This window comes from Aspergillus puulaauensis, chromosome 2 (genome assembly GCF_016861865.1).
Source record: "Aspergillus puulaauensis MK2 DNA, chromosome 2, nearly complete sequence".
Classification (NCBI taxonomy): Eukaryota; Fungi; Ascomycota; class Eurotiomycetes; order Eurotiales; family Aspergillaceae; genus Aspergillus; species Aspergillus puulaauensis.
In genome coordinates, this window is record NC_054858.1 from 5,339,705 (window position 1) to 5,353,217 (window position 13,513).

Below are 13,513 nucleotides of genomic sequence, written 5' to 3' on the forward strand. Positions count from 1 at the left end.
TTCAGCTCTGGCATTTCCCCTGTGTCTGTGACCTGACAATGGCTTTCAAGTACTGACAGCCTGACACCTCTCAGCAGATGCGAGTTCGAGGCTACAGATACATGAACGATGGGCTTTCTAACTTCGCGGGAGCTGGAGTCAGGCTCACGACAGGCGTCTGTCTTTGGCGTTGGGGGTGCTTTTGTTGCTTTCATCTCAGCAGTCATTGCGGCTCGAGTCTATGTGCGAGTGGTGATGCTCCACGCGCTGGGAACTGATGATGGTAAGTGCCGATATTGTATTGCAGAACAATTCACTAACTGATAAGTCCTGATGGTTATTGGCTCGGTGAGTACAGTCCTCACGGCCTCAGCGTCAGGCTGCATACTAATTATGCCTTAGATTCTGGGGTTTGGCCTAACTGCAGCGTCCATGGCCGGTAAGTCTCATTCGGAACTCAAAGAAATGTCCAGGCTGACAGTTATAGCCGCCTACTATGGAGTCGGAAGGCACGGTAAGTAGGCCCAGAAGATCTGAAGCCTCCCTCCATCTGCTAACTGGACGCCCAAGCTGTCGATATCCCCGACGAAAACATGGTGCCAATGCTGAAGAGCATCTACTCCACGCGAATCGTCTACGTGCTCTCTCTCGGATTTGTCAAGGTGTCGCTGCTCATTTTCTACCTCCGTCTAGACCATCGTCCGTACATGAAATGGGTCGTGTACGCCCTCCAGTTCGTCGTTGTCGGATTGACCATTGCCAGTGTCTTCATCCTGGCCTTCTCCTGCTTCCCACCGGCCAAGTTCTGGGATTTGACTGGAGAGGCCGAGGGTAAATGCATGGACCCCAATTCACAGCAGGTCTTTTACGAGGCAAACGGGATTCTTAATATCATCACCGACATCTGCATTTACCTCGCCCCCATCCCGATGCTCTGGGGTGTGCGCATTTCCAGGGTGTGTTCATTTCGCCAACCGGACCAGAATAACATGTTAACAATATTTAGAGACGCAAAGGAGCCCTGTTTGGAGTATTCGGCCTCGGTATTCTGTCTATTGCGGGTATGGTTCTACTTTCTAATGTCCAGGTGTTGCAGCTAATCATTCATGCTCGTAGCTGGCTGCGTTCGATATGATTTTGTGAAGAAGCTGGCCCATAATCCGGACCAATACTACACTCTGGCAGATTCGCTAAACTGGTGCAGTATCGAGATATACGTTGGTATGGACTCTCCCTCCCAAATTCAGGTATACCTCTGGTCAGCCTAGCTAACTGCCTCTCACAGCGGTCTTCTGTGGATCTGCCCCCGCGCTATCAGTTCTAGTCAAGACATATGCACCGGCACTTCTGGGATCCAGCGGTCCCACAGGCAACAGTCATGGCCATCCCTCTGGCCCTGGTGGATCGTATCGATTCAGCTCACGGCCCACCAACCGGCGCCGGTTGTCAGATACGATTGACTTGAATGGGAGCCAGGACAATATTATATTAGGGGAAGGCCGATCAGAGGGGATCCTGATGAAAACGGACATTCATATGGAGGTTAATGATGCCGATTCGACGCACCACAACCGCCAGGATCATTTCAGGTTTGGGAAATAACGGGGTTATCACAGCCATTGACGGATAACTAGCTTTCTCGTGTACATTAATTGGTCATTCATTCTGCTTATTTCTTTCAATCGTGATGTAACTGCGTTGGAGCTATACCATTCCCTGTATCTATTATTTAATAAACCACACTGGTTGAGACTGGGTGGAACGATGGTGCCTACTGTAGAGAAATGCTGGCGCCTGGAGGCTGCAAGAGTCATCAAGCCTCATTCTGATAATGGAAGGGATCATTGGCAATAGTCTCTTGGCAGAGAAGTATATAATATATAAATATTTCTACTCGCTCGCTGTCGTGGGGGTATATATTATAATTTTTGCAACTGGCCCTTACTTTCCACCACGAAATCAGGATCTACCGTCGTATTCTGTGGTAGTAATGTTGGAAACCGGGCATAAAAGGGCCCTGCTGCCCGTAAATTGTCATCTGTAGTCAAGTTATACCCTATTCCTCAGATACAATCAGCTCTGTCAATATCCTTTTTCTTCGCAGATTTACCCTCTCTAGGGCGCTCTCCAGAATGCGTTTCTTGCCCCTCCAGGTTTTCTGTGCAGTCACCTCGACAGTGGCTGCAAACAGTCGCTTCTACATGCCTGATGAAGGGAATCCCCACGAGGCAACTCTTATGGCCTGGCCAGGGAACAACAACCCAAACTACGAAGACCCCGGAAGTCTCCAGCGCATGAAGGCCGAGCTGGTCGACATAGCAAAGGCCATCTCTGACTTTGAGCCGGTGACTATGATAGTCAGCTCTGACCAGGTGTCCGACGCCGAACGGGAGCTTGCATGCTGTGGAGAGTACGGCGTCGACATCAAACCCACCACCGCAGACGATCTGGAGCCCTGGATGCGAGACATCGCACCGACATTCGTGCTTAGCAAAGGGTCCCATCGTGACCTCTACGGGGCAGACTTCAACTTCAATGGCTGGGGAGGGCGATATCCGTCGTCCAGCAATACTGATTTGGCGCGCTATCTTCTTGATGACTGGTATATCCCTCGACTACAGTCCTCAATTGTTCTGGAGGGCGGAGCTCTGGATGTCGACGGTGAAGGTACCATGTTAGCAACAGAAAGCTCCATCTTGAACCCAAACCGCAACAAGAACGCGACCCGAGAGACTATCGAGCGGGAACTGCACCGGATCTTGGGCGTTACAAAAGTGATCTGGGTTCCCGGTGTCAAAGACAAGGACGTGACTGATGCTCACATCGATGCCCTCGCCCGCTTCTCCAGCCCTGGCAAGGTCGTGCTGAGTCGTCCGAGTCCGGGGGATCCGGTGTGGACAAAGGTCTACAACGACACCAGCAACATTCTATCCCAGGCTACTGATGCCAAGGGGCGAGCCCTGGAGATTGTGGAACTGCCTGATGCGGATGCCAACGATATCGACAGATCGGAGCCAGACATGGTAGTGAGCTACATCAACTACCTCCTTGTCAATGGCGCTGTCATTGCCCCACGCTTTGGAAGCCATAAATCCGATGCAGAGGCTAAACAGATCCTTCAGAGAGTCTTTCCTGAACGGAAGATTGTCCAGGTCCCCCTGAATGAGATCGCAGTCAACGGTGGTGGCATCCACTGCATGACGCAGCAGATACCGGCATTGGAGAAATAAGAGTGCATACTGGATTTCAAAGATATCAGCGATAGAATGGTGTATATTAAATAGTTATCTCTAGACTTCAGCGAAGTGTTGAGTTACTTTAACCCATTGTCTTCTGAACATTACATCTGCAAACCACATTATGTAGCTATTGAATTACAAAGCATCTACATCAACAGCGAGTCAGTTTGATCCATTTCCAATAGTTGTAGGCTGCGGGGTTGGAACAGCTTTTCCGGGCTCTCTGGACACGGAGAAGCTTTCCCGGGCTACGTATTAGTATCGCCACGACTCCCGATTAAATCAAACACACAAGTTACTTGGTAGACATGGCTGCGTTGGACAGTTCTCTTGGTCAATCCGCAGGGCTAACTGCCCTAGCTTGTTTTGTTACTGCGGTGGTACGATATAGGATGTCCGATATTGCATAGCCATCCAACTGACAGTGCCAGATTCTCGTATATCTCGTCGCCAACATCCTCTACCGACTTTTCCTTCACCCCCTGGCCCAATATCCTGGACCGTTTCTCAATCGCATCTCGCCCATCCCTCTCAGCTACCATCTGGTTCGGGGTCGCCTACCATTCTACGTCAAGCAACTGCACGATGTCTATGGCCCAGTGGTCCGCCTTACGCCAACAGAGCTGTCGTTCAATTCCGCCGACTCGTGGAAGGACATCTACGGCAGCCGTCCAGGCCACCGCAATTTCCATAAAGACCCAATCCATGTTGGATCTATCCAAGCTGTTCCGGGCGCGGTGACCATCACGATGGCGGATGATGTTGACCACGCCCGCCAGCGCCGCTCTCTATCCCACGCCTTTAGCACCAAGGCCCTGCTGGAGCAGGAGTATTTGATTAAACTGTATATCGACATCTTTCGTGACAAGATGAACGAATTCGCCCGCTCTGGCAAGACCTGTAACATCGCTGACTGGTTCTCATACACTACATTTGACATAATTGGGCATCTGTCCCTTGGGGAGCCGTTTGGATGTCTGACGAGTAGTGACCTTCGATTCTGGGTCCCTTTGATTTCCGAGTCGATAAAGGCCGGCGCAATCGAGCAGGCAACGAGACGACTGGCAAGCACCGGCGGTGTCCTGCAAACACTGATGCTGAAGATATTTGCGCCGAAGGAACTTCGTGAGCAGCGGATTAAGCATCTGAGCTACTCGCGAGAGAAGATACTAAAACGGATGGGACAGGGGGGCAATAACCAGCACCGAGACTTCCTGCATTATTTGATGACGCAGCAGGATAAAGAGAACCTGAACCAGGAAGAGATTATAGTGAACGGCGCTCTATTCATAATTGCTGGATCGGAGACTACAGGGAGCTTCACGACAGGGCTGTTCAACCAGCTCTTGCAGCCTGAGAATCGGGAAGTCCTCGACAGACTCACAGACGAGATACGGGGTGCGTTCCAGCGCGACGAAGATATCACGTATGAGGAGTTGGCCAAGCTTCCGTGGTTGACAGCTGTTCTTGAGGAAGGCCTCAGACTATTCCCCAGTGCGCCCATTGGGTTCACCAGGGCCGTCCCTCATGGGGGAGATACAGTCGATGGCCATATGCTTCCAGCAGGAACAACAGTGTCAACGTGTATGTGGGCGGCAACTCACGCAGAGGACAACTTCCGCGATCCCTACAAGTTCAGACCAGAACGGTGGATGGACAAGGAGAATACAACAGACAAACTCAGGGCAAGCAATCCGTTTTCACTGGGACCCAGGGGCTGCATCGGCCGCAAGTAAGTCATGACCATGACACCACTCACACAGCATAGTACTGACGATTGCTAGCTTGTCGTACATGGAACAGCGGCTTATCACGGCAAAGCTGCTATGGCACAATGATATTTCCATGACTGGGGATAAAACATGGACGCAATGGGATCCTAAAAACGACCACGAGAACATGCGAGTCTTTACCAACTGGATCAAGGCGCCTCTCACGGTCAGATTGACGCCGCGGAAGGTAGCTAAATGATTAAACATAGCTTATAATTTATCACTGGCATTGTATAGGAATCAGTCAAGGAAGCTTAGCAGGTGTTCTGGATATGTTGAATAACCAGAATCACGGCCCTTATCCAAATGTCTTGTACAAGAACTGCATCCCAGCTTGGAAATCCTGTCCCTGCCCTCTGTCCAGTACTTTCTGGCGACTCGTAAGAATGCTCTTCGTCACTTCAGGCCACGAGAGGGACTCTGCTGTCCGCCCATTTGGACCCTCCAGCACCTGTACGTCGACCAAGCGATTCTTCTGCTTCCGAATAATCCCATCTATTATGACCGTTTCAATATCTCCAGAATTGGCATGAAGCAAGACAGCAGCAACCGGATCCTCCTCCGCAGCGCAGGCCATATTGGGAGAGGTGGCGTCGAAGATGACCAGATCAGCCAGCTTGCCCACCTCGATGCTCCCAATTTGGTCTTCCATATTGACGGCTTTAGCGCCTTGTATAGTGCCCAGGTTGAATACCTCTTCTAATTTTATCTGCACAGACGGGTACTTTCCCGCTTCCATGGCTTCTCGGTTCTCAACTCCACGAGCATGCTGCATGCTGAGGCGAAGCTGCGTCAGGATGTCGCCAGAGTTGTTCGCATGGCAGTCGATTCCTATCGAGGCGTTGGACTTGACGTCTGGGCGGAAAGCCACAATCTCACCCAGGCCCATCTGAAGCTCTGTCTCGGGGGTAGTTGAGAAGTAGGCTCCGTGCTGAACAAGAGTCTGAGCATCGGATGGGGCGATTCCGTTGACATGCGAGAAAAGGACGTTCTTGTCAAGGAGGCCATATTCGGAAAGCAGGTTGACCGAGTCTGTCTATGAGTAAGTTCATTCAGTAGCGGGCTTGGTGACTACTCACTCGTCATGTAATTTGCCACAAAGTGTGTTGTAAAGAGCTTAAGACCGAGGGAGCGGCATTTGTCCCAAAGGTTCTTGACAGCTTCCTTTGGCAGCTTGAAGCTATCAAAAGCCAGCCCCAATTGAACTCGCCCACGGCCAAATGGGGCAGACCTTGCGAGGGTCTCCAGGGTGGCATACCACCATTCTGGGAAGAGATTATCATCGTAGTCGACAGTAGAGGCCCAGCTTTTGATACGCCAGATTGGGGTGTAGCAGAATATCGAACGTAGCCCGGACGAGGCCGAAGCCCGAATTGCTTCGGTCACTAAATGACGTGAGATATCTTTCCTTCAACAGATATAGAGGGCGCACCATGTTCAGGGGAGTAACTCATGTGAGCATGGTCAACTACGGTGGTGACACCGCTGTTGACGCTCTCCAAGCAGCCCCCGAGCTGGCCCCAGAAGATGTCGTCTGGGGTATAGTTGAATGATTGTATATTGCCTCGCCATCTGTAAGCAAGCCTCTGAATGGAGATTGAGGCGATGTACCTGCAACCATGTAGTCCATAAAGCCCAGATCACCAAGCCTACCTTTGAGCTGTATTGGTCAGTAAGCCAGTTGCTTGGTCAGTCATAGAATGGTACCTGTGTCTGCCATAGGTGATGATGCGTATCGACAAATCCAGGACAGATGATCTTGTCCCTGCAAGGTATCACGGTTCCCTCGGCGTCAGGAGAGGTGAGATTCTGGCCGATTTCTGTGATTTTGTTTCCTTGGATAAGTACATCGTGGTCTTTCAGCACTATAACATGGCCGTCGTTATGTCCGAGGACAGTTCCGTGCTGCAGTAGTATAAACGCCATTGTAAGCGCCTTGGGAGAGAATATCTAGATTACTGCTGAACATAAACGGTTCTACATGGCTATACATGGCTTATATAGAAGTATAACCGTCATTCGGCTCTCGGAGATAACCTCGGGGATTGGCAAGCCCGAGTCTGATTATCTAATCCCGGGGTCCGTGATTCCGGCCGTTGCCGCAGCCAATCAGCATTGAGACCCTAGTGTGTCCTGATTAGGCAAGTCTGGCCCACATGAGTTGTTATACAAAGAACACAAGATTAATCAGTGGGGCTCTGATAATATTATACATGGCAGACAGCCTCAATATATATACTATGTACTATATACAGCATAGCTTCGGGTCATGAACCGCCAGGATGAGCCGTGGCACCACGCAGATACGCCTCATGCTCCCGGCGCAGAGCAGCGGGATCATTCGTTTCAAATGCAAAGTTCCAGAGACTCGCCAGGAGTTTCTTTGCCTCTGGTTCGTTGAGGGCATCTTTGGAGCTCTTGCGGCCGACATGCTGCATGACGCTGGGGGTGATGGCCCACCGGATCTCATCCCGGTCGTTCGCAAAGTCTTCCGTCAGCATGTCCACGTATCCTACTTTCTTTTCCTCGTACATGCTGATCAGGTCGGGCACGCGAGACTGGGGAAAGACGAAGGCCTGAGAACAGCAGCCAAATTTGGGCATCTCGTGCACTCCAGCAGGGATGGGACGCATGGTGACTCGACCGGAAGCAAAGTAGAGGCCGATGAGAAGAGGCGTAAACACTCCGCACACCACCAGGACCAGGTCGTTTGGAAGCAAGGGACGAATCTTGGGCTGGTAACTCCGCGCCCCCAGTAGAAGAAAGGCGACGCAGCCGACGGCGACGAGCGAGAAGAACAGGTATGTCGGCCACTCTTCAGAGTTCCAGCCAAGGAAGTCTTCCGTATAGAAGAGACGGAAATAGAGCCCTAAACATGGGATGGTCAGTCAAGGGATGATATAATGCATGCAAGGACTATTAGACTCACAAGCCTCCGCTCCTTTTACAGTCATCTGTTCTCTTATAGAGCGTAAAGCATCTTGCGTGCGGTGGTACCATCCATCCATTGCCAGGACATCGTCTTCCAGCATGACCACATACTTCGCACCGACGGCTTCGCAGGCCTTCAAGAGATAGGTATAATCAAACAGCGCCTTTTCGCGCCCGTCAAACCGGGCCTGACTGGACTCCAGGCTGCGGATGTGGTCGATATCGACGGTCGCATTGTCGTACAACAGGACCTGGTCGGGGGCTCGCTTAAGCCATGGCTCCGAGTATGCCGGGTGCTGCGAAGGGTCGGTATGGGCGATGAAGAGCAGCAGGTGCATGTCCGCGCGCTCAGACTGGCTCAGGCCGTCGAGCAGCGAGCCCACCATGGTCTTGAAGTAGCGGGTGTTGTTGCGCGCGACGGTCGCAACGCCGACGCAGAAGGACGGGCTATCGGACGATCTCCATCGCCAGGCCTCTCCTACGCCGTTCTCAACATCCTGGATGTACTGGTTTGCCTGGGCGGTGCGGACGGTGGAATAGGTGGGCGAGTAGCCGGTGGACTCCTGGAAGAAGCTGGAGGTCGGATCACGGAGCGAGTGATGGCGGGCAACGAACAGCAACGCCAGATATAGCAGAAGGAAGGCGGGCAGCAGGCGACGAGTGCAGGCGCTGAGCTCCAGCAGCAGAAGCTTTGGGCTCACGAGGCCACGGCGGAGTCCGAGCCACTGGTACCGCATGGAGGCGAGCAGCGAGACATGAAGCCAAAGAATTCAGGACTGGCGATGGGAATGAGCGACAGCCTCGTGGACATCTCGCAGACCCTGGCATGAGCGCTAAAGCATCGTTAGTCTCGGGTTCGCTACGACGTGGGGAATCGCAGCCCTGAGGGATGTGGAATGGGGAGGCCGAATGGGGAGACCCTCTCGGAGGGCAGGGGGGGAGGAGTGGGCACTGGACACAAGTGGACACGCCAGAGCACAGCCTGACTGGCTGGGAAACGGGCAGATTGGGGGCCATTCAGGGCACAGCCAACAGAAGGATCAGGATTGCCAGATGGTCCAAATTTCCATCATTCAGCCCTGGTGCTTGGCAGTAGCCGCAGTCCGGAGCAGGCTGTAGGGCAAGGCGCTGTGCTCGGCTGACAATCAGAACCACAATATCAGCTCTGTTGCGAGAGCCTGACTATGACTGGACTCTGCCAGTATTCGTATCGAAGACCAGAACTGGCAGGCTCAGGGAGAACAGGGCCAGTCCCTTCCAGCCTCCACAGGGCCCGTTGCATCCCTTGTGATCGACACGACACGCAACCAGTAACCATGATATCACTCCACATACAAAGCATGCCTTCTCATTTAATACTCTGTACTCCGTACAGAGTACAGAGTATGAAACATTTGGTGTCCATGTCAATTCGACTGTACCTGCCCTTCGGTTACAGGATCACCGGTTGGCCGAGGCTTCGTCAACAACTGCGTCATCAGCACCGCCGCTGCAGATCAGGCGTCCACTCCGTCTGGTGTCTACTCTGTACGCTGTATACACAGTAGGCAGTAATAATCATGAATACCGTCCATGCGACGGTCTCTACTACGAGTCCTAATTGTTCAATGATGGTACCTCCGTAATGCGCAGATAATGCACAAATGTATAAATGTATAAACGTACAAGGCAGAATCTGCAGACCCACTTAGAGTCACATGTTCTGGTGCTATTGGCTGGCGAGTCAGGGGTAGCATGTGACTGCATAATTCATTATTCATTATTCTGCATATCTTTATTGATTGTCGGCCTTCATTCTCCCTTCTTTATCCTTGTGTATTCTATGTCTGGACTGGATAGAATGCATTGTGAATTATTATGCACTGGATTATTCAGAATCAGTGACGATGTACCTGAGCAGTTCCCCGCCCGATCTCGATCTGACCCACACCACCAACACCAACACCAACACTCCCAATTAACACGAACTCTCAATTATTACAACTAACACTACAGCAATACATTAAAAATGGCCCCCCACGAAGGCCTCGTCCACCCCAAGAAATATGACATCAAGGACAGTAACGTCGAGCTGGTCGGCTCCGATCTCGACCACCGCGTCAAGCACGCCTCGGCCCTCACTGAGCCCGCCTGGAACAACGGCAAGGTCGGCCAGGAACCAGGCCTGTTGATCTGGCGCATCGAGAACTTCGAGGTCATTCCTTGGCCAAAGGAGAAGTACGGCGAGTTCTTCGACGGCGACAGCTACACCGTCCTGCACTCGTACAAGCTGGGCGACAAGCTGGGCCACGACGTCTTCTTCTGGCTGGGAAGCAACACCACCCAAGATGAAGCCGGCACTGCTGCTTACAAAACAGTCGAGCTCGATGAGTTCCTGCATGGAGCCGCGACTCAGTATCGTGAGGTTCAGGAGTATCCGTCCGAGGACTTTACCTCGCTTTTCCGCCGTATCACCATCCGCTCCGGCGGCGTCGACTCTGGATTCACCCACGTCGAAAAAGAGGCGCCCAAGGAGGTCACCACCTTGCTGCGCGTGTTCAAACACCCGGGCGCTGGCCGTATTGACTCCATCATCGTCTACGAAGTCGAGCCCACCTGGCAGAGCCTCGACGACGACGACGTCTTTGTCTTGGACAAGGGCGAGAAGATCTGGGTCTGGCAGGGCAAGAACTGCAGCCCGATGGAAAAGGCCAAGTCAGCGCAGGTGGTCAACGACATGACGCTGGCCAAGCATATCGACGTCGAAGTCCTGTCTCGCCATGAGTCGCGGTCCAAGATCATTGTCGACATGCTCGGAGGAAAGGATGTCCAGCAGACCACGTTCAAGGCTCCTCGTCCAATCTCGCAGTCCAAGAGGGCTCGAGAAAGCACAGATTCTCACTCTCGCAGGTTGTTCCGGTTGAGCGATGCCTCGGGCCAGCTTTCCTTTGACCTGGTCAAGGACGGAGGACGAGTGCGCAAGGCAGACTTTGATGGCAACGACGTCTTCTTGTACGATGTGGGAAATCGTCTCTGGGTCTGGCAGGGGCTGGGAGCAAGTGAGAGAGAGAAGGCGTCGTGGATCAGAGTCGCTCAGGCCTACGTTCGCCGTCTCCAGAGCCAGGAGGACTCGGATGCTTATATGCTTCCCATATCCAAGGTTGTCCAGGACTATGAGAGCCCTTCCTTCTTGAAGGCCATTGAAGTCTAGTGGAACGAGCTATTGCTACATCATATCCAAGCACTAAATAAGACCTATTCATGTATAGACTATTATATATCGTAGTTACGGGCAGCATAACTCAAATATCACAAATGCCCCTCGCATACACCGGCTTGAAATGTTGCTGGTCCTGTGTCTGCAGCCCAGCTTAGGAGTCAAGGGCTTCGTATTCACTGCAATCCAGACACAGGTGCTCGGCATTCCATTAGGTATGCAGTGTAACTTGTGGGGTTCAAGGATATATATAGTTTGTTGTGTGGTACACCCGCGACACCCGTTCCGGTACAGGACACATCCACACTATTCCCCCATCTCCGTTTCTGACACTATCGATCTCTATAAATATAAAATAGACATATATAATACGGAGTAATAAATAATATAAATAATGTATTGTTGTTGGCAGGAGTCACCGCCTGCCGTGTCGGGTAATTTGTCACCCCGCATGTTTTTCATTCTTATCTTCCTTTTTCTCTTTATCTTCATCTTTACCTTGACAATTTTCTTCATTTACCTGCAGTCTCCATCGCGTCTCCTTCACCAGCTAAAAGACATGCTGGACTGCTAGATGCGACCTGTTAAGTCGTGGATGGCTCCCGGCCACTCCGTCGCTATTCCCTCTTTTTAGTTATTGTGCCACCACGTTTAGCATCATGCTTGGGGACGCCGACCTCAAAGCCCTCGGTGGGAACCTCAAGTCTGTCGAGGACGAGAGCCAGAAACACCACGATGACCTGCAGAAGCTTCTTGGCCAGTTCCAGTTCCTCCTCGACAGCTACAACCGCCTGAAGAGTGACTACGAGGAGGAGAAAGAGGGCCGAGAGAGATACAAGAGACTGGCCAAAACTCAGGTAAATCTCCCAAATTATTCACGGTAGTATTGTCTGACGTGACTGCTGCTTAGGAGCGGAATCCGTTTGTACTTGTTCTTGTCGACGGCGATGGCTATCTGGTAGGATCAACCCGACGCAGTCACACCCACCACAACGTGCTCTGTCTGACCCTCAAACAGTTCAAGGACTACCTCATCAAATCCGGCCATCAAGGCGGAGTGAAAGCGGCGCAACTACTCAACGAGTCTATAAAAGACCTTGTCCACGAGCGACTGGGAACCCAGGCGGATGAATGTCGGATTATGGTGCGCATATACTCCAACATCTTGGGGCTGTCAAAGTCTTTGGGCCGTGTTGGTCTTATCGGAAAAGAAGCACGGTCCTTTTCGATTTTTGCAGCGGGCTTCACTGCTGCCCAGGACTTGTTTGACTATGTGGATGCCGGGGACAAGAAGGAAGGGGCCGACTATAAAATCCGAGGTATGCATGTGCATTTAAAATGTCTAGTATCCCACTGACCTTTGGCAGAAATGTTTCGTTTGTTTGCGGATAACAACCAGTGCAAGCACATCTTTTTTGCAGGATGCCACGATACTGGCTATCTGTCCTTGCTGACTCCGTACCGCGGCAAGACTGACCGCATCACCTTGATCAAGGCTGCCTCATTCCACTATGATTTTAGCAGCCTTGAATTCGCTGTCCGAGAGCTTCCCTCTGTGTTCATGTCGACGCAGGTTGGCACACGCCATATCCCATCTCCTACTGTCCCGCCGGGTGCTAAGATCTGCACCCATTATCAAAAGGTAGTTTGTCCTCTCCCCGATCACCGCGGCGCTATCTAACGTGTGGTGCTGCAACAGGGAATCTGCAAATACGGAAACCAGTGTACCAAAGTACACACAGGGCTAGGTCAACAGTTATCGAAATCAGTGGATAACACCTCGCCCGGAATATCATCTTACTATACTAAGGAGCCCAGGTTCGCCACCCGGGACGTGGAATTCTACAGCAAAAAGCTTCCCTATATGGATACTAGGTCGCTGCAGTTTATTGCAGTGAATAAGGACGGAGAGCGTATTGATACCTATGTGCCCATACCGTCGCAGGAGAGCCGGGATACATATGCACGACTTTCCAAACCATCCAGGCCGTGCAACTACTATCACCTCGCGGGGAGTTGCGACACCGAGAATTGCGAATATGGCCACACTCCGCTTGATTCCGACTCACTTAGTGTGATGAAGTATATCTTGCGGCAGAATGCTTGCCCGAAAGGCGCTCACTGTCGATCTCTAAAGTGCTATCTTGGCCATATCTGCCAAAAAGATGGCTGCAGGGGTACTAAACCTTGCAAATTCAAGCCCTATGCCCACACTCTAGATCTTGTGGTGGCGTTGTGGGCTGACCCGATTGAACGACTTCCTGAAGACTCGCCAACGAGCGAGGCATCAGCAAATACACACTCCATGGATGACTCGGGGTCTGTCGATGGGGTTGAAATAGCGATGACCCTTTAAAACAACCATGAACAAGTGAACGACCTAACCACGGGTTGCC

General features: G+C 51.8%; 7 protein-coding genes across 7 annotated transcripts; 5 read left to right on the plus strand and 2 right to left on the minus strand.

Moving 5' to 3' along the window:
- Positions 1–108: 108 nt before the first annotated feature.
- APUU_22175S (uncharacterized protein) lies at positions 109–1,581 on the plus strand (the record flags this gene model as incomplete). Its single annotated transcript, XM_041701009.1, has 8 exons — positions 109–262; positions 308–327; positions 382–418; positions 467–493; positions 550–935; positions 986–1,040; positions 1,096–1,200; positions 1,265–1,581. 8 exons carry the CDS (start codon positions 109–111, stop codon positions 1,579–1,581), a joined length of 1,101 nt encoding a protein of 366 aa, XP_041553937.1.
- A 530-nt stretch (positions 1,582–2,111) lies between these two features.
- On the plus strand, positions 2,112–3,209 carry APUU_22176S (agmatine deiminase family protein; the record flags this gene model as incomplete). Its single annotated transcript, XM_041701010.1, has 1 exon — positions 2,112–3,209. One exon carries the CDS (start codon positions 2,112–2,114, stop codon positions 3,207–3,209), a length of 1,098 nt encoding a protein of 365 aa, XP_041553938.1.
- Positions 3,210–3,526: 317 nt separating this feature from the next.
- Positions 3,527–5,189, plus strand: APUU_22177S (cytochrome P450; the record flags this gene model as incomplete). Its single annotated transcript, XM_041701011.1, has 3 exons — positions 3,527–3,598; positions 3,650–4,950; positions 5,003–5,189. 3 exons carry the CDS (start codon positions 3,527–3,529, stop codon positions 5,187–5,189), a joined length of 1,560 nt encoding a protein of 519 aa, XP_041553939.1.
- Positions 5,190–5,288: 99 nt separating this feature from the next.
- Positions 5,289–6,916, minus strand: APUU_22178A (uncharacterized protein; the record flags this gene model as incomplete). Its single annotated transcript, XM_041701012.1, has 5 exons — positions 5,289–6,022; positions 6,070–6,375; positions 6,423–6,554; positions 6,602–6,650; positions 6,698–6,916. 5 exons carry the CDS (start codon positions 6,914–6,916, stop codon positions 5,289–5,291), a joined length of 1,440 nt encoding a protein of 479 aa, XP_041553940.1.
- A 341-nt stretch (positions 6,917–7,257) lies between these two features.
- Positions 7,258–8,658, minus strand: APUU_22179A (uncharacterized protein; the record flags this gene model as incomplete). The annotated part of the gene is made up of 2 exons (XM_041701013.1): positions 7,258–7,859; positions 7,920–8,658. The coding sequence occupies 2 exons, from the start codon at positions 8,656–8,658 to the stop codon at positions 7,258–7,260; spliced, it is 1,341 nt and encodes a 446-aa protein (XP_041553941.1).
- Positions 8,659–9,929: 1,271 nt separating this feature from the next.
- On the plus strand, positions 9,930–11,111 carry APUU_22180S (gelsolin family protein; the record flags this gene model as incomplete). The annotated part of the gene is made up of 1 exon (XM_041701014.1): positions 9,930–11,111. One exon carries the CDS (start codon positions 9,930–9,932, stop codon positions 11,109–11,111), a length of 1,182 nt encoding a protein of 393 aa, XP_041553942.1.
- Positions 11,112–11,776: 665 nt separating this feature from the next.
- On the plus strand, positions 11,777–13,473 carry APUU_22181S (uncharacterized protein; the record flags this gene model as incomplete). Its single annotated transcript, XM_041701015.1, has 5 exons — positions 11,777–11,974; positions 12,028–12,075; positions 12,136–12,436; positions 12,485–12,759; positions 12,817–13,473. 5 exons carry the CDS (start codon positions 11,777–11,779, stop codon positions 13,471–13,473), a joined length of 1,479 nt encoding a protein of 492 aa, XP_041553943.1.
- Positions 13,474–13,513: the final 40 nt, after the last annotated feature.